Raw genomic sequence first — 26,838 nt, 5'->3', positions numbered from 1 at the left:
ACGGGTCTCCTCCCCACAACATCCTCACAGGTCTCCCCCCCGCCAAAGTCCTCATGGGTCTCCCCCCCAACAACGTCCTCACGGGTCTCCCACAGAGGAGAGTCAGGCTCAGTCTGTAGTCCATGGTGGGGGCCAGCTGCACTCCTGACTCAGGCAAGAACCTCATCCTGCACGGCTGGGGCTGGGTGCCCTCATCTCTCCTGCCCTGTTCCCTTCTCCCATGGCAGGGCTGGGCAGGGCTAGGCAGGCCACAGACTTCTCCCAACACTTTAAGTTGGGGAGGCTGAGCAGTTGGCTTCAGGGTGATGGAGGGAATCTACCCGATGTGGTTAAACCACAAGGTGCATGTGAAGCTTGCTCAACACTGACTGCACAGACAGGCTTGAAGGGATGCAGTCAGCCTATTGTCAGGAGCTCCCCAGCATCTCCACAGGTCCCCTGAGCTTAAGCCTGGCCATGAGTCCTCCAGTCCCCAACTTCCTCCATCCCTGGGCTCTGTGACGATGGCCTCAGAGGCTGCATGATGACTGCAGGGCCATCACACTCAGTGGCACTCTTGGTGGACAGCTATGGGGCTGGGCAGGAACCCTGAAATAGGCCTGGGCGTGGCTGGATGTCCCCAACTCTGCCACTACATCAGCTCTGTGACCCTGGGCAGTACCTCTGGGGACTCAGCCTCTCCAACTGTGAATCAGAGAGTTGCCCAATACAGTTCCCAAGACCTCATGAGGGGGCTGATACCCAGGACTGGACCCCAGAGCATGTCAGGTCCACGGCCACCCTGCTGTGACTCTTCAGCCACCTGTGACCACAATGGAGCCCCAGGTCTGAAAGAAGCAGACCCATACCCAGAGCCTCCCTGCTGAAAGCACCCCTGCCTTGTGCCTCACTGCTCCCCAGGGGCTGGGCAGGCAAGGGGAGAAGGGAGTCCTCTGATGCAGGACCCTGGATGGAGGGAGTAGATCAATGAAGGTAGGATGATGGATGGATGGATGGAGGGAGGGAGGGGCTGTGGATGGATGGAAGGATAAAGGATGAAGGATGGAAAGATGGATAAATAGCTTATGGAGGATGGATGGATGAATGGTGGATGGAGGATGCATGGATAAATTATGGAGGGTGGATGGATTGATTGATGGATTCTGGAGAATGGATGAATGAATGGAGGATAAAGGATGAAGGATGGATGGAGAATGAATAGATGGATTATGAAGGATGGATTATGGAGGATGAATGGGAGATGGATGGATGGGTGAAAGATTAATGGGTAGAATATGGTAGATGGAGAAGGAATGGATGGAGGATTGTGGATAGAGGACAGATGGAGGATGGAGAATGGATGGATTAGTGATGATGGATGATGGATGGATGGAGGATGGATGGACATATTGTGGATGATAGATAAATTCATGGATTAAGGATGATGGATGAAGGATAGATGAAGGATGGAGGACGGATAGATGGATTATGGGGGATGGATGGATGGATTACACAGGATAGATGGATGGATAGATATAAGACAGAGCATGAATGAAGGGCTAGGTAGATAATGCATTGATGGGGAATAAATGGATGGAGAGCACAGGATTAGTGATGGACGAATGAAAAGTGGGATGAAAGGGTGCGTTTACTTTGCCCACTCAGTAATTAACATCCTTTCAAGGAGTTTGCTATAGAAATTGGAACTCTGCCCCAATGAAATTTAGGGGTTATCTATAGAGTCTGCTTCTTCCCCCAAGCCAAGGAAGTGGAATCCCTAAGGGTCTTGGCTTGTCTAAGAGCAACAGCCCCCCCATCCTCACGGCAAGTCTGGAAGGGCTGAGAGAGAGACCCCAGAAGCTGGGCAGTGTGACGGGAAGTGCCGTCAGCTGGAAGAACCAGGTGTGCACAGCAGAGGTCCCACTGGGCCCTGGAGCAGTGTGAGGAAGCCTCCGATTCTAAGCAGGCTCTGGGCCGCGGGAAGGGTCTCAGGCAGCGTGGCCCATGGCAGGGCTGTGGGAGGCTGGTAGGACTCCTGGACCCCAGAGGGGCAGGGCTGGGCTGGGGGTTGTGGGTGTGAGGGGCATGCACAAGCCAGGAGAGCGACATACACTTACGGCGTTATCGCCCAGGATGTCCAGCTTCTTCATCAGCTCCGCGACCACAATGTCCTAAGGCACAGAGGACAGGCAGGGGTGAGCGGCCTCGGGTGGGCAGAGAGGGCGAGGCAGGGCGGGACAGGGCATGGGGCGGGGTAGAGGGGGCGTGGCAGAAGGGGCGGGGCGGAACAGGGCATGGGGCGGGGAGGAAGGGGCGGAAGGGGCGGGGTGGGGCGGAAGGGGCGGGGTGGGGCGGAAGGGGCTGGGCGGAACAGGGCATGGGGCGGGGCGGAAGGGGCGGAAGGGGCGGAAGGGGCGGGGTGGGGCGGAAGGGGCGGGGTGGGGCGGGGCAGGACATGGGGCGGGGCAGAAGGGGAGGGGTGGGGTGGGACAGGGCATGGGGCGGGGCGGAAGGGAAGGGGCGGGAAGGGGCGGGGCGGGGCTCACAGTCACGCCTTCGGCCTCGCAGTACACCTGGAGGGGGCTCTTCCCATCCACGAAGGGCGTGTGGTGGAAGTTGATGGCGGGTGACTTCCTCTCCCTCTCCTAGGACAGAGGGGCAGAAGGGTGAGCCGCTTCCTTCCCATCCCTTCCCTCCAAGAGGGCTGTGCTGGGGCCTGAGGAACATGGGCCAAGACCATGGAACCAAGGATCAACACAGCATTTATGAAAACCAAACCGCAGCAGCAGCCGTGGTGGCAGAACATGCACTGGACCTGGACCGGCCCACGAGGACCGCGCCCCTGTGTATTCGCCGACCCCAGATGGGCCGGGCAGAGTTCATCACACTCCAGTCACGTGGCCTGGGCAGTCCCCACCCTGAACCCACGGCACATCCCTCGGTGAATCCCAGGGGCTATGGGGAGGACCAGGGGAGGGGCTGCAGGTCGCATCCCCTGCAGGCCTAACCAGAAGAGTCTTTGGAGGACACAGGCCAGTGCTGCTGCCACTGTCCCCACAGGCAAGCCCACGTGGCCGAGGTCATCCACACATGGCGTGACCACACAGCTGCCCTGTCCTCCGGCGGTGGACGGGAGGGCTCTAAGAGGGGCTCAAGCTGGACTCCGAGGCCTCAGGTGCTGGCCCCAGACGGAGGCCTCGCGGTGTGTGTGGTGCTCGGCAGGGGCGGCCCCTGTGTGGGCCACTTCCTCCCAGCCCCAGAGGTGGACTGCCCTTATCCTGAAACAATCACAGGGACGTGGCTGCTCACACCCGGCCTGAGCTGCCTGGTGGGATCCCCCTCCTCCCTCCTGTGCAGGTCATGGCAGAGGACACAGGGCCAGGGACAGCAGGGCACAGGCAAAGGGCTGCCAGTCGCCGCGTGGCCCCCACTGCCCTCACTCAGGGGCAAGAAACAAATGTCTGCCGACCACCGAGGCCTGGGCATGGCCGCACACCAGCTGCAGCAGGGCCACGGGGGTGGATGGAGGACGGACATGCCGGCTCTTCGGCCCACAGATCTGGAGGAGATGCTGCACTGTCACCCGTCGTGCTTTTGTTTTGTTTCCCTGAATGACACTGAGCTCCATGGCCCATGTTCCCCATTGACACATGCTTTGGGTGGCCGGTATGAAGAGGTGGCGATTTACAGCCATTTGCCTCTTTCCTCCCTGAGCCAGCCTTTTGGGTTCATGTTCAGGGGTTTATGTGGGTTAGGAAGGCTGAGGACTGGATCCCTGACACAGCCACAGGCCATGGCCACAGGCCACAGTGCCGGCCATTGGCCCAGCTACCTCAAGCTCCAGGATCCTGAACTCCAGCAGCTCATTTTGGTCTCTGGCATCCTGCACCTCGTGTCTAAGCCGAGCCTCTTCCGTCTCCATTTGTTTGATCTATAACATAAAAGATGCATGAGGTGAGGGGTCTGGTTCTCTCCCACCAGAGGTCTTGGAAGGACAACTCCAGGCTGACTGGACAGCGGCTAACTGGACAGCTGCTGGCTGTCGGGGAGGCCAGTTGGCTGGCCAGGTGCCCAGCCCTGGAAGCTCCTCACAGCCCTGGGTATGTTTGGGTCTGTCCTAGTGAGACGGCCCAGCCATCCGGTGGTGGGTGGGGCTGGGCAGGCAGCACCGCATACCACAAGCCAGGAGCCTGGAGGTCATAGTGGGGCCCTGAGCCTCGGTGGCCCCTGGGCAGGGAGGGGGAAGGGAGGCGTCAAGGATAAACGTCTCCAACAGGGGCTGTGCACCGCAAGCCAGGAGCCTGGGGGCCTTAGTGGGGCTCTGAGCTAGGATGAGGAAGGGAGGTTGTGGAGGATAAATGTCCCAAGTAGCTCCCCTCCCTGGTGCCCCTTGGAGCCCAGGCTGTTCCCAATGGAAGGAGTGGGTACCGTGGTCACCTGGCCACCAGAATTCACTTGGCTAATTAAGGGGTTGTTTAAGCGGAACCAGTTGGGAGTAAACCGGATGCAAGAGTCCCCCGTGCCTTCCAAAGGGTAAATGACATGGCCCATGGCACGTGTCCTCAGCAGCCTCATGGGGGCAGGGTCCACCAGGGGCAGACAGCTGTGTGTATGGACAGGGTCCACCAGGGGCAGACAGCTGTGTGTATGGACAGGGTCCACCAGGGGCAGACGGCTGTGTGTATGGACAGGGTCCACCAGGGGCAGACGGCTGTGTCCATCCCCTGCAGCTGAGCTTGGGGGACTGAGGGAGCTGCTCCAGTGCTCAGGGGACCAAGATAAACTCAGGAGCATCCTCAGAGTGAGCCGGCTCAGGGGGAGCTGGACCCTCCCGCAGGGCCAGCTGTGTGCCGCTGCACAGTGGGCCTACCGTGGAAAACCTGCAGGGCCAGGAACGTGAGCCACTCCCATGTAGCCAGAGAAAAGCATGGCTCCAGGTGTGCACATGGGCACGTGTGCATGTGCACAAGCATTTCTGTGTGTGTGCCAGCATTTCTGTGTGCATGTGTTCAAGTGCGCATGCAAACATTTCTGTGTGTGCCGTGTTCAAGTGTGCATGCAGGCATTTCTGTGTGTGCGCAAACATTTCTGTGTGTGCGCAAACATTTCTGTGTGTGCCGTGTTCAAGTGTGCATGCAGGCATTTCTGTGTGTGCATGTGTTCAAGTGCACATGCAAACATTTCTGTGTGTGCTGTGTTCAAGTGCGCATGCAAACATTTCTGTGTGTGCCATGTTCAAGTGCGCATGCAAACATTTCTGTGTGTGCCGTGTTCAAGTGCGCATGCAAACATTTCTGTGTGTGCCGTGTTCAAGTGTGCATGCAGGCATTTCTGTGTGCATGTGTTCAAGTGTGCATGCAGGCATTTCTGTGTGTGCATGTGTTCAAGTGCGCATGCAAACATTTCTGTGTGTGCCGTGTTCAAGTGTGCATGCAGGCATTTCTGTGTGCATGTGTTCAAGTGTGCATGCAGGCATTTCTGTGTGTGCATGTGTTCAAGTGCGCATGCAAACATTTCTGTGTGTGCCGTGTTCAAGTGTGCATGCAAACATTTCTGTGTGTGGGTGTTTAAGTGTGTGCCCTTAAGTGCATGTGAATCTCTGCCTGTGCCAGTATTTACTTGGCACACACAGCATTGTGCTGAGCCCTGTGGAAACAGCTCTTGTAATTTAAGAGATGTTCCATGTGTCCACAGGAAACATGGGGGTGTCGTTCGCCATTCAAGATGTGAACCAAGCCTAAAGCAGGACCCCCAGAGGGCATGACCGGCCATGGTCTGACAGCAGTGCAGGGGCTATGGTGGACGTCTCCGTTTGTCTGAAGCTCTGTCCTGCTGGCACACGTCAGACTCGTCAGCCAGGCTACCCTGGCTTCTCCCCAGAGGGCCGCACCTGCCAGTGTGAGATACTGCTGCCTCCTCAGGACACCTGTCCCTGCCCATGGACAAGTGGGGCAGGGGTCACAACACAGAGCACCCCTCACCCGTGCGTGGTAATGACAGCCCTGCTGGCCCTCCTGCCCTTGGACCCGTAGCCAGTCCCGCCCCAGACTCGGGCCACATCACCTGCTCCCACAGTTGCGGGGTGCACCCCTCTTGGGATGGCTCTGGATTGCCCAGACCTAAGTCTAGGGCCCTTGGTGCTGTGACCCCCTCTTTAACCCAGTGCATGGAGCAACTGAGCCAGGTGGGCCTGATGTGGTGGGGAGGTGCCCTGAGAGAAACCTACACTCCCTTCCCTGCACCCCAGGCAGAAGCTAAGGCCACCGAGAGCAGCCTGGCCGCACGTCGCATGTTCTGATCTGTTTTTCGTCTGAGAAAGTCTTCCAGCCCACAAAGCCCGGGCCAGGGTGGGGGTGGGGGCAGGGGTGGGGCATCACTTTGGGAGCCTCTTGTCATCCGGGGCCAAGACAGCCTGGACCTGGGTCTGCCAGGTGACGCCCTGGCAAAGTCTCAAACACGCACTCACTCAACCAGGCTGGTCCGTGGGCTCTTCCCTGACGACCCTCCAGCTTCCCCACAGGCGTTGCTGGAAGGAGACTTCCCTGACCCAGCCAGGCTTCCCAGGGGGATAATCCCAGTGGTCTCAAAAGGGCACCTCTGTCACGATGCGCTAACCAGCCGACCCACAGAACCATCAGCACAACAGGACACGAATGGAGATGCTGCTGCAGACGGGCCTGCCCGGACCCCGGAGAACAGGCCCCAGCTCCCTCTGTCCAGGCTGTCCTCCTCCCCAGGGCTCCTGACAGGGTCCCGCAGGAGGGAGCAGAGCAGAAGGGGCCTGGGGCAGAGCCATTCAGAAGCCTCAGCCCTTGCTCCACCCTTCGCAGGGACCACTGCAGCCCCCAGGAGCATAGAGCAAGTCCTGCCAGGGTCTCCAGGGGTTCGGGGCTCACCTTTTCCACAAGCTCTTGATTTCTCCGGTACAGCGCCTGCTTTTCTTCAATCCATTTCATATCCTTGAAAATTGAATTGAAAGAAATAAAGACATGGAGAGAGGAACTCATAAACTAACGTTTAAATCGTGATGTGGCAGAACACCAAAGACCAGTCTGGTCAATGTGGCAAAGCCCCATCTCTACAAAAAAATACAAAAATTAGCCGTGCGTGGTGGCACATGCCTGTGGTCCCGGCTACTTGGGAGGATGAGGTGGGAGGATGAGGTGGGAGGATGGCTTGAGCCCAGGGGTCGAGGTCGAGGTTGTAGAAAGTTATGATCGCACCACTGAAGCTTGTCTTCAAGTGCAGCCAAATACTTCCCACCCACGTGTGCCCCCTACGCCCGCACAGATGGCTGCAGGCTCACCTGCCCTTGCTCTGCCAGGGCCTTCTCCAGGTCCTCGATCCGTGCCTGTGCCCTCTGCACTTCGGCTTGTAGCTGCTCACGGGTCTGTAGGATGGGAGGAAAAATACATCAAATTTTCTCTAAAAGCCAGAGAGACAGCACACACACTCGCGAGATATCAGAAGGGTCTGTCTTTTGGTTCAGTTCATTGAGAAGTGGCTGTTCACCCTTCCTTTGGAAGAGATGCTTTCTAAGAGAGGGAGAACTGTTTTCTGTTGTTGTTTTTTGTTTGTTTGTTTGAGACAAGGTCTGGCTCTGTCATCCAGGCTGGAGCTCAGTGGCACAATCTTGCCTCCCTGTAACCTCTGCCTCCTGAGCTCAAGTGATCCTCCCATCTCACCCTCCCGAGCAGCTGGGACCATAGGCGTGCACCACCACACCCTGCTAATTTTTGTATTTTTTGTAGAGACGGGGTTTCACCATGTTGCCCAGGCTGGTCTCAAACTCCCAAGTTCAAACAATCTGCCTGCCTCAGCCTCCCAAAGTGCTGGGATTACGGGAGTGAACCACTATGCCCAGCCCTGGAGGGAGAACTTTAAGGCTTATTTGAAGCAAGAGATCTCACTTAGATTCCAAGGGGAAATTCTGCAGGTTAATTTTGAGGACTTGTTAAGAGAAATCTTTGTTTACAGGATGGCACAGCTGATGAGGATGACTGATGCCTAGTGTGTGCTCAGCCCTGCCAGGTGCCGGCCAGAGGGCTTTGTTCGAAGGACTCTCCACACGGACCCGCTGGAAGCCCCAGCTGATGTGGCTGCCTATACTGGAGCTGCTCTGCTGGAAGCCCCAGGTAATGCGGCTGCCTGTGCAGGAGCTGCCTCGGCCCAGGGCTCGCTGCCTTCCTGAATTTTGTGTTCCTTAACTGACTCCCAGAGCCCGCCGCACGTCTGCAAGAAAAGCCCTGGTGCTTTCCCTGTCAGCATCCTGGTTTGTGAAGTCCCTCCCGAACGCCACCAATGCTTCTAGCCAAGGTCTGAGCCACCCTCCCTTAATTCAGTTTGCTCTGGTGGCTCCGAACCATGGGGCATTTCACCCCACGGTGGCTCCTGCTCTCCTGGGGATAGCTTCCAAGGGAGGGGTGCGTTTCGGGACCACAGGGTCAGAGGATCCAGCCGGGGTGGGGGATGGGCGAAGGTGTGGCCTGTGGTGCCCCCCGAGTGCTAGGTCCCAGCTCCCTGCCCCCAGGCCCTCCTGGGCTCCTGCCACCACCCTGGCCTCTTCCCTCCCTTAAGGGGTCACAATTGTGGGTGTGAGCCCTTGGGTTGGAGAATCCTCAGCAGAGGGAATTCTAGTGAGTCCTGACCCTGCTTCCAGACAGGGAAACGGAGCCCACAGAGGGCTGTGGGCCCCCCGCAGCCTCAGGACCGTGGCAGGGATGGGCCCACGTCCATGTCTTCAGACGCTTGTCCTCTCCCACCCCCTTCCTTATCCTGAGGCTTCCTCGACTTCCACAGTGAGGAGCGACATTTCCAATTATAATACAGAATCAGACTGCGGGATGCCGGCTAGTCTATTTTCTTCATTAATCTTTTCTGTATCTTCCAATTTCTAAAATAACCATGCAGCCCCTCTTGGCGTCAGATTTTCCTCTGATTCTAAATGACATTAAAAAATTTTTACATGCAATTTGGACATTTTCACTCTCTAAGCAAAGCTTCTGAGTTCTGTGTTTTCATGTGGCCCCCGAGCAAATGTTTCTCTGGCAGCTGACAGGAAAAAGGGAAGACAGGACGTTTCCTCCAGCTCCCCCAGCTCCTGGCGAGCTTGGCCAGGAGGATGCGGCTGCTGCCCCGCCCCTGCTGTGGGGGGAAAGGCTGGGCCCGTGAGGCTCTGGGCCGTCTCGGGACTGCCGTGCTTTATGATGCTCTGAGCCAAGGCTTTGACTTTTTCCTTTCTCCAAGGGTCATGAAAAAATTAAGTCAAAGTGAAAGCAGCGATATTTAAAGTCCCCAGTTACGCAGACAAATCTCTCCGAGCCTCAGGAGGGGGAGTCAGGCCTCCCCACTCAGGACAGGAGGAGGGGCACGGAGGGGCAGAGCGCTCCCTTAATTTTCACAACAGACATCCCCAGTGCGGTGCCAGGAAGGCAGGAGGGAAACCAGCCATGTCACCAGGGTGGTCTAGGTGGACAGAGGGTGAGGCCGGCGGCTCCCTGGGGGCACTAGTGTGGACCACACTAGGGGTGCTCTGTGCACACTCTCCCCTCGCCCCAAGAGGTCCATTCCCCACCCAGCTCAGCCACCCTAAGTTGCAGAATTGCTGGACCCTGGCGTCTCTGGCCCTGCAGGGTGGTTGTGGGGTGGGGGAGGCTGATGGGAACCCCACACCCCACAGCTGCCCGCTCTGGAGAACCCCTCAGCTCCCCCAGAAAGCAGCCCGTCTCGCTGTGAGGGGCACCAGGTGCAGGTCCTTCAGCGGTTTCCCTTCCAAGCCTCAGGAAGTGAGGGGGGGTGGCGAGAGGACCCCCGACCTATGACCCATGCTCTCCCCACAACGCCTGGTGCCTGCACTACCCCCCGCGGCCCGCAGAGGGCACCCGCCAGCCACACTGGGGCCTTTCCTGGGGGACGATGCTAAGGTGAGCCAGGGAAGCAGGTGGAGGGACACGGCCGCTGGGATCCTGCCCAGTGGGGAGGCCAGGGGAGAGGGTCCAGGGCCAGGGCAGGCACAGCCTGCGTGAGCATGAATGACCTCCGCAAGTTTCAACACTGACCTCGATGCTGCCATGGGTCACTGCCATCCTGCCAAGAGCGGGAGAGGAAGTCTGGAAGGAGACCCATCCTGGACGTTGTGGGCCCCTGCCACCACCACCATCCCCCAGGACACTCACACCTGTGCCTGGCACTGCTCTGGGCCACCCTCCCACCTGGGCCAGTTCCCAGCACCGGACTCCCCAATCCCTGGTTTTAATTGGCCTTCATGGGCACCATCAGGACCGGAGGCAAAGACAGGAGAGCAGGGGCTCAGACCCAGGAGGGATGGCGAGAGAGGTGTCCCAGCCCGGGCCATGGGGTCAAGCAGGAAGGCACAAGGGGGCCCGGAACGCGCGCGGTGGAAGTCATGTAGACCTTAACTTCTCGCTCTGCATCCAGCGTCCCTCCGACCTGCTCCTGCAACAAGGCGTAGGCGCGCTGCAGGGCCTGGTACTCCATGGTCAGCTGCCGGAACCTCAGCTCCGTCTCCTCCTTGGCCATGCCCTGGAGAGACACGGATGCCACACCCACAGAGACGCAGTGTCAGCGGCCAGCACCTCCTCCGACGGCGGGGCCCCGGGGCTTCCCTTCTCCCCAGACATCAAATGGTGTGTGTGGGGGGGGGCATCTCTCTAGCAGTGTGAGGGAGGGGACCCACTCCAGTGTGCAGGGAGGGGCGGCTGCCTGGGGACGCAGTGCTGTTTGGAGAAAGGTTTTCCCTGGAGAGGGGAGCACCGAGCCCTGCAGTGGGAGCTGAGCCGGCTGCACGGCCGAGGCCAGGGTGAGACTGCTGGGCTGGTGGCCATGGCCAGGGGCTCAGCTGGGGCTCCTGCTTGCCAGCCAGGCTGCCCTGACCCAGCAGACTCTCCGTTACCAACCAGGCCTGCATACGCTCTGCTCTGCTGAAATGCGTCCTGGGAAGAAAGCTGGGCTTTGTAAAGGGTGTAAAGTACCCCAGGCAGCACGTCTCCTCCCAGGCGCACTCCTGCAGGCTCGCCCTGCTAGCTGCAGTGCCCCCCACCACCCCAGGGAGAAGACAGGCGAGCCTGGCCTTCAAAGGGTCCCAGTGGGCCCCCGGGGCTGAAAGGCTTGGCCATGTCCAGGAGTGACTGAGCCCAGAAACCTCGGCCTGGCCCAGTTCCCCTGCCCCACCCTGCACCTGAGGCTGTGCGAGAACGTCTCAGGTCCCTCAACAGGTCTGTGGCTACTGGGCCGCCCTCCAGGGTCTGCCAAGGGAGGCCCAATCCATGGCTGTGCCATTGGCTGCGGACCCCACTCCTTGTCCCACGGCCACAGGGCCTGCGTCCCACAACGCCAAGTCCTAGCTTCCGACGTGGTGCTGAAATGGCTGCCTGGACCTGAGGGTAGCCGTCCTTCCGGAAGAAGGGGCTGGTGGGCAGAAACGCCTGTGCTGTTATCAGAAAGAAAACTCCTGCTCAACACCCCTCTCACCCTAATGTGCTTTTGGCACTGGGACCAAACTCCCTGAAGAGTGGTTCGGACCCTCTTGGGGAGGCCCCTTAAGAAGGGAGAGCTCACCGTACCCCTGTGCAGAAGGGGCGGAGGCTCAATGGCAGGAGGAGGCAAGGTTTGGCCTTCATGGGAGCAAGAAGCGGGCCTCAGCCCACACCCCGAGCCACGTCATCGGAGCTTCTCACCACGTCCAAGCCAGCTATCAGCGGGTCAGTGCCAGTGAGGGCTGCCAAGGGCTTCCCTGTGAAAAGCTGGCAGCCCACGCCCAGCCAAGCCCAGGACCCAGCAGGAGACCCTCATTACCTCCTCCAAGCCCAGGACCCAGCAGGAGACCCTCGTTACCTCCTCCAAGTCGTCATCCGGGGTGCACGGGGTCTGGTCCGTCCTGTCTGTTTGGTAAGAGATGGAGGAACCGTCGGATTCCAGGGAGGCCTCTTCATCGTATCCAAAGAAGGTCTCCACAACAACCGGCTTGTGACCGAAAGGCAACATGTCAGTTCAAACCAGACCCAGGCACAGCTGCCTTCACCCGCCTCCTCCTCCTGCTGCCCAACGGTGGGGGCCACAGCCCCGCCCTGCAACACACTCCCATCTCTGTCCCCGGCCGTCCTGGTGCAGGCCGAGGAGGTGGCCTGGGTGTGAGGGGGCTCTATGGCAAGGCTGGCGGGGCAGGTGGGAGAGGGGCCTGGAGCCCCGTGGGCGAGCAGGTCCTGGACCTGCTCTCAGTGGTGGGGAATGAGGCCCTTCAGGGGGCGCCGTCCCTGCACTTTCCTGAGGGTGGTGCCCAGGATAATGGAATTGATGGTGGGTGCCTTCTCTGTGTGATCTCATTCCCAGTGATGCATTTCTGTTCTATTTTTTAAAGTTTCAGCCCTTGACTGATTGGAATAAAAACAAAAACAGGATCCTCCGCCAGCTGGTGTGAGACGCCCTGCCTTCGGGGACCCCCCAGGTTCACCCTGATGTCTGCATCCTTAGGGTCCCCTCACCCCTGCTTTCGAGAATCGCAAGATTCCTCATCTGGGTTTAGAAGTGTTACAAAACGCAAAGCCTGCCATCTTCTCAGTCCCTTCCGCTGTAGCCACGGTGGCCTCCAGGTCTCCTCCCAGTTCTTCTGCCAGAACTTTCCAGCAAAACTCCCTCTGGGACCCCAAGGCCACCGGCTTCTCCTACCCCCTGCCAACCGCTGGCCCCTGTCCTGTGTGCCTCCCCACACCCTGTGTCCTCCCTTCGCAGGGCCAAGGCATCTGCTGGACACGTCCACATCCCAGAGGGGCCCCGAGCAGGGAGGGCTGGGACAGCTCCTCCTCCCCACCTTTCAGAGGGCAAGTGTTTGTGACCAAGGAGCATCTAACAACCTAACAGCAAACACTGCTGACTGCAGAAAAGCAACACACACACACACACACTCTCTCACACATACACACACACTCACATACTCTCACACTCTCACACACACACTCTCACACACTCATACACACACTCTCACACACACTCACACACACTCACATACACATACACATACTCTCACTCTCACACACACTTATACTCACACACACACACACTCTCACATACACACACACTCACATACTCTCACACACACACACTCACACACTCATACACACACATACTCTCACACACACTCATACACACTCACATACACACACACATACTCTCACTCTCACACACACTTATACTCACACACACACACTCTCACATACACACACACTCACATACTCTCACACACACACACTCACACACTCATACACACACATACTCTCACACACACTCATACACACTCACATACACACACACATACTCTCACTCTCACACACACTTATACTCACATACACACACACGCTCACAATCTCTCACACACACACACACACACACTCATACTCTCACACACATATGCAGACACACATTCACATCTACACACTCATAGACACATACATACACACGTAAACACACATACATATACATAAATGCACACACACACACATACACACAGACACACTCAACATAAAGCAGGAGATGAGTTAGGTGCTTGGGCAGCTGCTCCAAAGGCTCCCTTAATAAAACACATAGGTTTATCACAAAGGATTCTACTGTAGAGAAATGACAGGCGTTCACATTTCCTGGGGACGTGGGTCTGCCCTGTGGGGCCTGTGGATGAGGCTGCTGCAGCGTGTAGGAGTGGCCGAGGATGGTGAACGGCAGGACAGGCGAGTGTGGGGTGTGTGCCACAGCCAGGATGGGTGAGTGTGAGCCGCCACAGCCGCCCGTCCTCAGAGCCATGCATCCCACGGGTCGTGGGGACTCGGACCTACACGGGCAGTGAGGACGCCAGAGCTGCCACCTCTTCATTGCTAGTGTTGCTGGTACGTTTGTTACCAATTCCTATCTTCTCTTGGAAATTGAAAGAAACAAGTTTACTAAAACTGATGAACAGAATATTTACTTTGGGTCTTATTTTGGTCATTTCACAGTAACAATTTTTAGAAATAATAAAAATTTTCTTTTCATCTCCAAAGACTGACTCCTATTAAGCACGCACCAGCACGCTCTCCACACACATCAGCACTCTCCACACACGCAGGCGCAGTCCTCTGCACACACACCCGGTGTACTCTCCACACACACACACCCGGTGTACTCTCCACACACATCAGCACTCTCCACACACGCAGGCGCAGTCCTCTGCACACACACCCGGTGTACTCTCCACACACACACACCCGGTGTACTCTCCACACACATCAGCACTCTCCACACACGCAGGCGCAGTCCTCTGCACACACACCCGGTGTACTCTCCACACACACACACCCGGCGTACTTTCCACACACACGGGCACCATCCTCTGCACACACACCCGGTGTACTCTCCACACACACACACCCGGCGTACTTTCCACACACGCGGGCACCATCCTCTGCACACACACCCGGTGTACTCTCCACACACACACACCCGGCGTACTCTCCACACACGCGGGCACCATCCTCTGCACACACACCTGGTGTACTCTCCACACACACAGGCGCGGTCCTCTGCACACACACCAGCATACTCTGCACACACGCGGGCACCATCCTCTGCACACACACACCGGCGTACTCTGCACACACACCGGCACTCTCCACACACGCAGGCACGGTCCTCTGCACACACACAACAGCGCTCTCCACACACGCGGGCACGGTCCTCTGCACACACACAACAGCGCTCTCCACACACGCGGGCATGGTCCTCTGCACACACACAACAGCGCTCTCCACACACGCGGGCACGGTACTCTGCACACGCACCGGCACTCTCCACACATGCGGGCTCGGTCCTCTCTACACATGCAGGCACGGTCCTCTGCACACACACACCAGCGCTCTCCACACACGCGGGTGTGGTCCTCTGCACACACACCCAGTGTACTAGCGTACTCTACACACGCAGGCACGGTCCTCTGCACACCCTCTGGGTGTCCTCTCCACACACACCCGCGCTCTCCACACACGCGGGCTCAGTCCTCTGCACACACACCTGGCATACTCTCCACACATGCTGGTGAGCTGTTCCTTACCTTGGGAAGTTTTGCCATTTTCTTTCTTTGCTTCCGGAATCTTAACAGCTTGTCCCGCTCCTGCAGAAGTCAGTTGAAGAGGTTGTGTAAGTGGTGGAAGAGCTCCATCAGTTTCAGTCCACAGTTTACTGCCCCCGTCCCATCATTTGGATGACAGGGAAGATGGTGTCCGGGCTGGCTGTCCCCACACCACAGTGGGAGGCCCTAGCTCCAGCTCTGCTGCTTGGGGAGCTCATGTCTCCAGGGTGACATGGGCAGCTCCCCAGTGAGGCGGGCTCTGAGCTTGTTTTGCTCAATCGTCCACCAGCCCCTCCTTCTGAATGCATCTGGGGGCCACACGGGGCAGATGACTTGAGGGTCACAGATTTGTGGGAAGCTGGAAGGGACTTAGGACCACGGCCCCTCTGGACCCTGCAGGGGTGGCATCCACATCTGTGTGGGGACTGACGCCCTCAAAATACTAAGGAGACTGGGGTCCTGCTGCTCTCCAGGGAACCCATGCTGTGGTTTCATGGCCGTGATGGTGAACCTCTTGGGCTGCGGCTGCCTGTCTGTGCTGGCCAGGGAGAAATGCATGGTGGGGTGAGCAGCCAGAGAAGGGCAGCCATCTGACCCTGGCCATTAACTCAGAAACACGATCGTCCCAAGCTGGTGCCATCTCAACTGGGGCATCAGTGGGCATCCCTAGCTCCTGTCTGACCCACTCGGAAGGGCATCAGCCACCCGTGCACGGCCTTGGCCAGGTAGCACTGCAACAACAAAATCCACCCGAAAGGCTGCCGCGGTCACTTCTGTCTGGTCTGTGAGGAGCCCTGGGCACAGAACGGGTCCCGCGGGTGACTGGGTGGAGAGCGGGGGCGGGGGAGGCGGGCGCTGACCGTACTTACTAACACGCTCTTCACATAGCCGGCGGTCTCAAGGGTCTAGGAAAGGAAGACAGCACGTTACAGAACTGCTAAGGGCCCCTGTTAGCCAAGCCCCTTGGGAGCCAGAGGATGGTGCCGCGGCACACAGCCCGCCAGGTACCTTAGATAGTTCATCTATGAGGTTTTGCTGCTCCACAATCTGAAGCTTCAAGAAATCGACTTCTCTCTCATCCTGACTTTGATCAAGGTCGTTCAAGGAACTGGGTCTCCTTATGATTCCGGCTCTCTGTCTCTGAAACGCCAAGCAGCCCACACCACAAGTTGGGGGGTGAAGGGGTCTGGCTGAGCACAGTGGGCAGGGGGTCCTCCCTCAACCCGCGCTGCCCACTCTCAGCTGCCCGGCTGGTGGTCTCTGCTCAGGCCTCAGCACAGCCCAGCTGTGAGGCCCTGGGGAAAGGAGGCCACGCGTAGGCCCAGTCCCGCAGCAAGAGCAGGTGTGTGCAGCCCGAACGGACACAGATGGGCCCTGCTGGTCTCCCAGAACGCATGGCTGGAGGGGATCGCTCAGAGCCCTGAAGCTGACACTGGGTTGTCTGTGCCCATTTCCCACCTGGCCACCGCTCCCAAATCCCTCCTGACTTTAACTCAGTGTGAAAAGAAGGGGGCTTCCGTAGAGAGGGGTATGGAGGGCGCCTCTCCTCCACGTCCTGCTGAATTACTCATTGGGTAAACTCTGGCTTCATGGCCTTCAGGGTCTTCAGGGCAGGGAAACGCAGTGACACTGGCTGACGGCCCCCCACTCCTGGCTCGTGGCCTTGGCAGAGCAGAGACCTCCCACCCCTGACTCCTGCTCGGTGCTATGTGCCAGGCCTCTTCTCCTCCCCAACAGCCGGGACCCTGCAGCTTCTTACTACCTTCGCCTGGGATTTTCCGAATTGGAGGCGGCCTGTTCCAGGCCCTCAAGTGAGACGTGGGCAAACGGGCCTGGGGAGGGGATGCCCCACAGCCGCGTCCTTTGCACGGTCAGGGCCTCCTTCAAGGCTCCCCTCCCCAGGGCTGGGCTTGGCGGTTGCTCGCCCTCAAACACGCGTGAGGCCAGACTCCAGCAGAAGGCCTGATCGTCCGCCTGGGACTAGCTGTCACGCTAAATCTCGCATGGAGAAGGGAGGGGCTGCTGCCTGGAGCGCACGTGCGGCCGTGGCCCCACGGAGCCCCCGACCCCCTCACCATTTCTATGTTCTCCTGGGTGACGAATTTTAACTTGTTTTCCATTCGGCGTAAAGCGTGAGACAAATCCTCATTCTTCCGACTGAGGCGCTTGTTTTTATCCAGCAGTGGCTTGTACTGACTCTCGGCTTCTCTTACACGCTTTAACTGAAAGACAAAATTAATTACGATTGTTCTTTAAGTGGCAGGTCTCCACACAGAGTCTGCAGACTGACCAGAGCCTGGGCTGCAACAACGCAGTTCCCAGCCCACTATTTGGCAAGTCCATGCCTCCAAGTGGCGCCCACTCGCCCAACGCCCAGGTGAACCCAAGCTGAGGGCTGGGCTCGGCGTCCGGGGCGGGTGAGTCCCGTCCCATTGACAGATGGGGATGAAGATGAAGACCAGCAGTCCGGAGCCAGTGCTTTGTTTTGCCAAGAAGGGCTGTGGTAAAACTGCCCAGCCCACTGGACCCTTGCAGACACGTGACAGCTCACGCACCCTCCAGGATCTCGAGTTACCCTAAAATCTCAGTGGCTATAAGGACCAATGGTGACAACCCCCTGAGGGGCCGTGTCTGCACATCCTAGATCATCTACAGAACAGAGAAGGCTTCCGTCCCCAGTAACGCAGGGCAGGGGTTAGTCAACCAGCCCTTGAGGGGTAAATGTGGCCCCTATCTGTTTTTGCTAATAAAGTTCAACTGGAACACAGGAGACTTAGATGCAAGGCCGATCCCTGCAACCACCACTCCTTTTCACAAGGAATTTTGAAAGTGAACTCCCCCCAGGTCCCTACCTCCGCAGTCACAAACCCCCGGGAGCCAGAAGCCCCCGCCCCCACTCACCAGCTCATTCCTCTCTTCTGACAGCAAGGCGTTGCGGTCCTCCAGTTTGCGGATAATCGCACTTAACTCTGCAATTTTAAGCTGGAAGCGCCGGGCATCTTTTTCATCCAACTGCTGTTCCTAAAACAAAAATCAACTGCAAATAACTGTTCCTACACACAGGCCTGGGAAGCCTTTGCAAATCCCAGCACGCTACAGGAACCAAAACCCTGCCGCGGGACGAGCGCCTTTGCCTCCACAAGGCTGCCGCGAAGGTTCGGATCCCCCAGGGGAAAGGCACCCAGCCTAGCACCGTGGTCACTGCAACTGCGTGAGGTGACAGAACCGACGGGCAGAGCAAGAGACCCTGCCTCAAACACAACAACTATTTTAAGATAACATAAAGTAAAATAACGAAAAGGAGCAGACATGTCTACAAGTATGCAGATGGAGAGGGCGGGGACGTGCAAATGCAGAAACCGCGAGTGTAGGTGATGCCAGAAAGACGCCGGCCAGCTCCCAGCCCTCTGCCTGGCCCCTGCTGCTGCCCCTTCAGGAGGGTGTGTCCCCTGCCCGGAGGGGCGGGATTTCTCTGGTACGATGACATGAGCACAGGAAAGACACTTGTTGGAGACTTTCAAAAGAGGTGATCTCCCTCAATGGGACTTCTAAAGGGCCACTTTTGGGACCCCTGGAACTTCACTCAAAAATCGGTGGAAACGTTTGAATCCATTTTCAAATCTCTCTGGAGTGAATGCCGTAGTCTACCACACACCAGCAGGAGGGGCTGGATCTCATTCAACGAAGCCGTCTGAATGAGATCTTAAAATAATATTTTCTATTCTTGAGATATCGCTGTCCTAGGACCGGCTCAGCTCACACACAGTTTTGTCCTCAAAGCGAACAAGCAGCATCCAGGATGGTCCTGGGCCCGACTCGAGTTCCTCATTCAACAGGTGCAGGAGAGGCTCGGGGTCAAAGACCCAGAAGGACCAGCTGGAGGGTCCCTGGACTTCAGATACCCCAGGGTGTCCCAGAACCACGACAAGGATGTGAGTGCAGAGCAGCAGCGAGGAAGCGGGTGGAGCTCAGCCGGGGGTGGTCGGCAGACCCCACACGGCAGAGCGGCCCAGGGAGGAGCAGAGAGTGGCATGATCACATGAGAAGCGGGTGGGAGGGTGACTGGTGATGCGAGTGCCAGAAATCACCCTCGAGGGGCCAGCTGGGCACACGGTGGGCAGGGAGCCGGTGCGCCAGCCTTCCCGGGCCAGAGGCAGAGGCCGTGTGCTTGGAGATGGCGGCAGCGCATACCCAGCACAGCCTCCTCCCACCAACCCAGGGCCAGACCCTGGGCCAGCAAGTGCCATGGACTGCAGCAGAAGCCTGAGGCCGGGGCCCACGGGAGGGTGACAGGGCTGGGGCGGATGCTATGCTGACAGGAAGGAAGGAGATGAATTCACCAGCCCTCCAGGCCAGAGCCAGAGAAGCTGAGCACCTAGGGCCAGGCTGGGTGGGGAGGTGCCCAGGCAGGAGGGTGCTGGCTCGACTCGGGCTCTGGTCTCCTGGGGGAGTGGCCCATGCAGGGCCATGCAGCCACGTGGCCGGGTCTGTGACACGGGGTGGGCCAGCGGGCCTGGGAGGTGCTTACAGGGCTTCCCGAGTGGTCTGAAGCGTCTCCTGCACCGGCTGCATGAGGAAGTTCCCGTCTGGGGCTGCCCGGGTGCCGGTCGGCCTCTCGGACCTGGGACAGCTGCTCATCTAGAGCCTCTTTTTGGAGCTGCAGTCTCTGAGCATGCCCGGCTTGAACCCCTAACTCTCTCTCCAGCACGAAGACTGCTCTGTCTTTAAATTTTATCTCCTCCATCTACAAGGAGAACAGAACACAATCACACAGGCGGCAGGACATGGATCTGCAGTTACCATAGAAACCAGCGCAGCCCTGCCAGGCTGGGCTCTGAGACCGGAAGCAAGAGCGGAGCGTCCTGGACGGAGAGCAGGAGCCCCGGCCCTGGGCTAAGGCACGACAGAGAGCAGGAGCCCCGGCCCTGGGCTGAGGCACGACGGAGAGCAGGAGCCCCAGCCCCAGACGGAGAGCAGGAGCCCCGGCCCTGGGCTGAGGCGTGACACCTCGGCTCCCATCAGGCCCTGGCTCAGCCGGCTACACAGAGCTGCTGCCAGCAGGGGACTCCTTCCTGACGGTCCCCAGACTCTGTGTGCTCTGGCACCCCATTCGGTGCTGTCCTGCTGGGGCCCTGGGTGCACATGGGGGTGGTGTTGTCTAGCAGAGTCGGCGGAAGCCACTTCCAGCTCCTGCCTGTGCCGTAGGTTGGACAGAGAGGAGGACACCCAAGTTACCCACACTCTGCCAATAGGAAGGTGCTATGGGCAAGATTCTTCTCTAAACAGGCAGGGGAAACCCCGGGGAACAGAAACCCTGGCCTGAAAGCCAGCGCTGCTCCTTCCCCAGCCCGGGCCCACCCCCAGGGGAAGGTTGTGCAATGTGGGGGCATCACTGTGGTCTTTGGACACCGCCCCTCCATGCTTCTGGGCATGACTAAAAGGCTGGGACCCCACACAGCTGTCTTCAGGCGGCACCACATTGCTCATTAATCTGGCTGCGAGCCGGGGCTTTCGGGTTGAGACGGCAGCCCAGGGGTGTGCAGGACGTCTGCCCGCCAGTGGCTGTGAGGGGTCGGCAGCCCTCCCCACCCTCCCTACAACGCGACGCTTTGTGCTCAACCCACAAAGGGAAGAAGCCATTCTTTCCGGGGATACAGCAGCCGCAGCCTGCAAGCCCCCACCCGCTTCCAGGGATACAGCAGCCGCAGCCTGCAAGCCCCCACCCGCTTCCAGGGATACAGCAGCCGCAGCCTGCAAGCCCCCGCCTGCTTCCGGGCAGGGATGCGCCAGCCAGAACGCAGCACAGCCGACGCGGCGGCCCCCACTCTTCGGACAGACGCGCTCGGCACTTCGGACGCCATTATCCGCGGCACTAGATTTACAAGAAGACAAGGTCTTCGGGGATGAACAGCTCAGTTTGAAATATATTTTCGAACAACAGAGCAGAATGGGATATCTCGCTGCTTTACTCATTGTTTGAGGTTTAAACAAGCTAATAAATCTGCTATTGCTGAAGTTAGCTTGGAAACAAAGAAAGGAGACGTCTAATTAGCCCAGATGGAGCAAGTGATGAGCTGAACAGAAGAAAAGAAATCCTTAATTGCTAAATCCCCATCTTCTCTGCACACAGCAACACTGAAAGAGGCAACACAGTCAGTTAGTGGGAAGGCGGCTGGTGAAATAAGAGCATGTCCATCAGCAGCTGTGCCTGCGGCCTGGTGCTCACACTCTCAGACTCAAACAAGATTTTCTTTTACCAGGACCCCCTCACTCCCAGCTGCAGAGGATGCCTGGAAACTGGAGAGAAGCCCTTGGGATAGTGGTCTCCAGGGCAGGGGGTGTGCAGGCTGATGCTGGGGCTGGAGGAGAGACGATACCCCTCCACTCTGCCTGCCCCTGACCCGCCTGCCCCCAGGTATGCCCCGCAGTGTGTCTCAGCACGGGGCCCCGACACGCAGCATCACAGCCACCTGTGACAGCTGTCCATGGCCAGGTCCCTGAGCCCCCCAGATGCGCAGTTAGAACCTCTAGGGTGGAGCCTGGGAAGCTGCATTTTACAAGCCTCCCTGCTGACTGTGAAGCCACAGACATGATCTCACCACTGCCCCACAGTGCTGAGGCCCCTGCATGCGTGTGTCCCGCCACGCCCATGAAGCACGCTCACTACACAGGGCACGTCGTCATCCCCAGCATAGTCACTGGCAGCTGTGGCTGCTCCCAACTGGGCTGACCATGCCTCAGTGCTGCAGACAGGTGACTGCCTAAGGTGTTGGCAGAGTACCTGCGACCCCCCAGCAGGTCTCCTGACCCCGGGCCCATGGAGCCAGGACTCCTTCCAAAGACTGGGCCTGTGCAGGGAGCCCTCATGTCTGGCGGGTGCCACTCATACCACCTCTTTCTCCAGAGGGGTCTGCACCTCAGGGGAGCCCTCCCTCCTCATCGACTCTTGGTTCCGTGGGTGGTGACTTGAGCATACGAATGCGCCTTGTGAGACAGAAAAGGCTGCTGCTCCCAGTGGATGTGCTAGAGATAAGGAAGAAGATGTGCCTTGTCCTAGCTGGGGCTTGTTTTCCTAGCACAGAGGGTGTTGATGAGAGAAGGAAGGACCTCCATCACCCAGCTCCCAAGAGCTTAGAATGGGTGGGGGAGATGGGAAAAAATACACAGATGAGATACAGAGCCTGGTCCTGTGATTCCCTGTGAGAAAGCAGAGACCTGGATGGTGGGGGGAGGCAGGGGGGCGGTTGGAGGTGCTAGAAGAGGCAGCCAAGCCTCCCTCAGCCTCTGGTGGGGTAGGAGAGCTTGTAAGATGAGGGAAATGTGACATTTTAGGAGCCCAAGCCCCTTGGTGTCCCAGAGACACCAGAACTTACTGCATGTCTGGGAATTAACCCTTGGGAATTTTTCTCTAGACAGAATGTCCAGGTCCCCCTCAATCATGGGATAATCTGCCAGCACCATGAGAAGGTGGTTCCCAAGCCTGGTGGTCTCGTGCTGGAATCACCTAAGAAGCTTTCTCTTAAAAAAAAAAAAAAAAAAGACTGATGCCCAGAAACTTCTGGTTCCAGACATGATGGGGTAGTTGGCATTAGACTTACCCTTCTGCGGTGAACAACTCTAGAAGCTGAACAGGATACACAACACAGGGGCAGGAGAAGGAGACAAGGAAATCAGTGCTTGTCAGCACAGGGCCCCGGACACACAGCGTCACAGCCCCCGTGGCCGCTGTTCACAGGCAGATCCCTGAGCCTGTAGATCAGTGCCTCTCATCACAGGGCCCCACCTCCCCTAACGTTTTCCCTGAGGGTGTTCTCGCAACCTCTCTCCTGGGAAACAGAGCCCCAAGCCGCAGAGGCCTCTTTTGTTGCAGGAAACCAAGATTAGAATTTGGTTGGGGCTACTACAGCAGCTGGGATTTGGAGAGTGGAGGAGGGAATGGCAGAAAAGGAATGACAAAGATCTGACTAAGGATTCCCTTAGGTCCTTGGTCCCCTGCTAAGCTGTACATGTGCAAGGCAGGACTCCCAGAAGCCTTGCAGGAAACAGTTCCTGAGAATCTGAACGGTTAGTAGAAATGTAAGTGGTTGCACATGGCTGTGGAGACATTGCAATTCAAGCTCAGACAGAATAGAAGATCATAGTGATTTCTCTAGACCCTGCAAAGGTTACACTCCCAGGGGCAGGACAATGTCCTAGGAGTAAAAACTTCATATTAAGAGAAAACTAAACAGACCTTACCTAACAAAGCCTGAAACCACACCTCAAAAGGATCCAGGTAATCTGCTGGTCAGTACCTGTCTGCTTGAACAAAACTCAACATTCTTAAGACAACAATAACAATGCTCAGCCTCACAACACATCACCCACAGTGCCAAGAATATAACGAGCATCATTAGACATGTGCACCCACAGTGCCAAGAATTTAATGAAAATCATTAGACACGTGAAGAAGCAGGGAAAAATAACCAATAATGAAGCTAACTCTATGGCAACAAATCAAAAGATGACTAGTCAATAAGAACTTAAAAAATAATTGTGATTGATAGAAACAGACCCAGAGATGGTGAGGGTATTGAAGTAAGCAGATAAGAACTTTTTAAATCGTTGTAATTAACTCACTAAAACTAATGTAATTAACACATTATATTTTTCTAACAGAGATAATAAAATGACTAAAATGCAGTAATTCAAATGAGAATCAGGATCTATTCTTAAAAAGAATTAAGTAGGCACTTAAATCCTACATCCAAGGTCTAAAATTAGAAATTCATTACAAAGGTTTCAAAGCAGACTGGACACAGTAAAATCACAAACCCAAGATAAAATGATAGAAAATATCCAACCAAGGCACAAAAGGAAAAACAGAAAAATAAAACAGAATAGAGCTCAAGAAAACTGTAAGCTATGTCAAAGTGTCTAATATACATGTGATTGGAATCCCAGAAAGAGAAAGGAGGAGAAGTAATGTTTGACTAAATAATGGTCAAGAATGTTCTGTATCTGGTGAAAGATATCACTTCAGATTCAAGAAGCTCAGCTGTCCCCAAGCAGTATTTTTCTTTTTAAATTACAAAAACACACCTAGACACATCATAGTGAAATTGATGAAAACCAGAGTTAAAGAGAATATCTTAAAAGTAGACAGGAAAAAAGACACATTGCCTGAAGCAACACCTCTAAGAGCGACGGCTGGCTTTTCAAAGGAAACTAACAAAATCAGAGGACACTGGCAGGACATCTTTTGAGTGCTAAGAAAAATGCCTGACAATGTGAGAGTTCCAGGCTCAATGAATACATCCTTGGAAAATGAAGGCAAGTCAAGATGCCCTTAGACAAAAGTGGAGAGCATCCTTTGTTAATACACCCACAATGCAAATAATTCTAAAGGGAATCTTTCAGGCTGAAGGGAAAAGACTACAGATGAGAACTTGTGAAGATATAAATATAAAAGACCATTGGCTGCTTATGGCAACAGTAAAAGCCATTTCTTTGGGGGCTTATGACATGTGTCAAAGAAAAATATATGACAATAATAGGAGAAGTGGGTAAATGGGGTTGACCTATTGCCTTATAAGGTACTTGTATTTTGGGTATATGGCAAAATTACTAATTTATGATAGAATGTAGTTAAGGATACATATTAACATTTCTCTGTAACTACTAATGGAATAACACTAAATGTTGACCAAAAGGAGATAATCCCATACAATGGTTGGATAACCCCATGGGATAACCTCATCCAAGGCAAGGAGTAGAGAGAGGGAGGAGGAGGGAGGGAGGAAAAAAAAAAAGGAACAGGGGGACGAGAGTAAAAAACAGAGAGAAAAGAACACAAATTCCTAGCATCAGGAATGAAACAAGAGACAGTGAATAGATAACAAGCAGCTCTCATTAAAAGTCTAGCGAGCAGTCAGGCGCGGTGGCTTACACCTGTAATCCCAGCACTTGGGGAGGCTGAGGCAGGTGGATCACCTGAGGTCAGGAGTTCAAGACCAGCCTGGCCAACATGGTGAAACCCTGTCTCTACTAAAAAAACCCATGCACACACACACAAATTAGCCAGGCATGGTGGCACACACCTGTAATCCCAGCTACTCGGGAGGCTGAGGCAGGAGAATTGCTTGAACCCAGGAGGTGGAGGTTGCAGTGAGCCAAGATGGCACCACTGTACTCCAGCCTGGGCAACAGAGTGAGATTCTGTCTCGGGGGGGGGAAAAGAAAAGTCTAATGTCAACAAGTGGGAAGACGTGTATGAACTGAACATACTCCCTGAAGAATCTATTTTACCAAACTTAGCATAAAAATAAATATAAAATCTGAAGTTTATATTTATTAAATACATTTAATTCATAATTTAAAAATATGTCACAAAACTCCTGACCCAAATAGCTTCTTTGGTGAATTTTCCAAACACTTAAGGAAGAAATATACTTACATTGAACAAACTCACTGAGAGAATAGAAAAAGCAAAATACTTCCAAAATCATTTTATGAGGCCAGCCAAATCTAGATACCATAACTTGGCAAGGACATTATAAAAAGTGGGAAAAAAATCCTAAATCCAGTGTATACTTATATATAAAATGGACAACATGGCCCAGTAAAATTTATTCCAAAAATACAATGCTTATTTTATACTTAAAAGCCAATTAACGTGTCATCTCATCAACAGAATAAAGAAAAAAATAATGATCATTTTGATTTATGCATAAAAAGCATTTGACAAAATTCCATAGCCATTCATGAAAAAAATGCTTAGCAAAGTAGGAATACAAGGGAATTTTCTTAATATGATGAAGAGTATGTTGGCTGGACACAGTGGCTCACACCTGTGATCACAGCACTTGAGAAGAGTGCAATGGCTCACACCTGTGATCACAGCACTTTAGAAGAGTGCAATGGCTCACACCTGTAATCACAGCACTTCAGGAGAGTACAATGGCTCACACCTGTAATCACAGCACTTCAGGAGAGTACAATGGCTCACACCTGCAATCACAGCACTTCAGGAGAGTACAATGGCTCACACCTGTAATCACAGCACTTCAGGAGAGTACAATGGCTCACACCTGTAATCACAGCACTTCAGGAGAGTGCAATGGCTCACACCTGTAATCACAGCATGTTAGGAGAGTGCAATGGCTCACACCTGTAATCATAGCACTTCAGGAGAGTGCAATGGCTCACACCTGTAATCATAGCACTTCAGGAGAGTACAATGGCTCAAACCTGTAATCACAGCACTTCAGGAGAGTGCAGTGGCTCACACCTGTAATCACAGCACTTCAGGAGAGTGCAAAGGCTCACACCTGTAGTCACAGCACTTCAGGAGAGTGCAATGGCTCACACCTCTAATCACAGCACTTCAGGAGAGTGCAATGGCTCACACCTGCAATCACAGCACTTCAGGAGAGTGCAAAGGCTTACACCTCTAATCACAGCACTTCAGGAGAGTGCAAAGGCTCACACCTGCAATCACAGCACTTCAGGAGAGTACAATTGCTCACACCTGCAGTCACAGCACTTCAGGAGAGTACAAAGGCTCACACCTCTAATCACAGCACTTCAGGAGAGGGTAATGGCTCACACCTCTAATCACAGCACTTCAGGAGAGTGCAAAGGCTCACACCTGTAATCACAGCACTTCAGGAGAGTACAATGGCTCAAACCTGTAGTCACAGCACTTCAGGAGAGTGCAATGGCTCACACCTGTAGTCACAGCACTTCAGGAGAGTGCAATGGCTCACACT

The 26,838-nt window shown here is 55.6% G+C and overlaps 1 protein-coding gene across 1 annotated transcript in view; it reads right to left on the bottom strand.

Moving 5' to 3' along the window:
* The window catches only part of JAKMIP3 (Janus kinase and microtubule interacting protein 3), a 133,214-nt gene that overhangs the window by 18,236 nt on the left and 88,140 nt on the right, over positions 1 to 26,838 (bottom strand). The window contains 13 exon segments of the mRNA XM_077947868.1: positions 2,091 to 2,150; positions 2,526 to 2,624; positions 3,812 to 3,910; positions 6,876 to 6,938; positions 7,286 to 7,369; positions 10,393 to 10,521; positions 11,833 to 11,961; positions 15,071 to 15,130; positions 15,958 to 15,993; positions 16,097 to 16,228; positions 17,164 to 17,310; positions 17,990 to 18,109; positions 19,617 to 19,832. Coding sequence (XP_077803994.1) covers positions 2,091 to 2,150; positions 2,526 to 2,624; positions 3,812 to 3,910; positions 6,876 to 6,938; positions 7,286 to 7,369; positions 10,393 to 10,521; positions 11,833 to 11,961; positions 15,071 to 15,130; positions 15,958 to 15,993; positions 16,097 to 16,228; positions 17,164 to 17,310; positions 17,990 to 18,109; positions 19,617 to 19,832 — 1,374 coding nt within the window.

This window comes from Macaca mulatta, chromosome 9 (assembly GCF_049350105.2).
Source record: "Macaca mulatta isolate MMU2019108-1 chromosome 9, T2T-MMU8v2.0, whole genome shotgun sequence".
Lineage (NCBI taxonomy): Eukaryota > Metazoa > Chordata > Mammalia > Primates > Cercopithecidae > Macaca > Macaca mulatta.
Note: the sequence above shows the minus strand (reverse complement) of the source record. Positions and strands in the feature narration are given on the sequence as shown.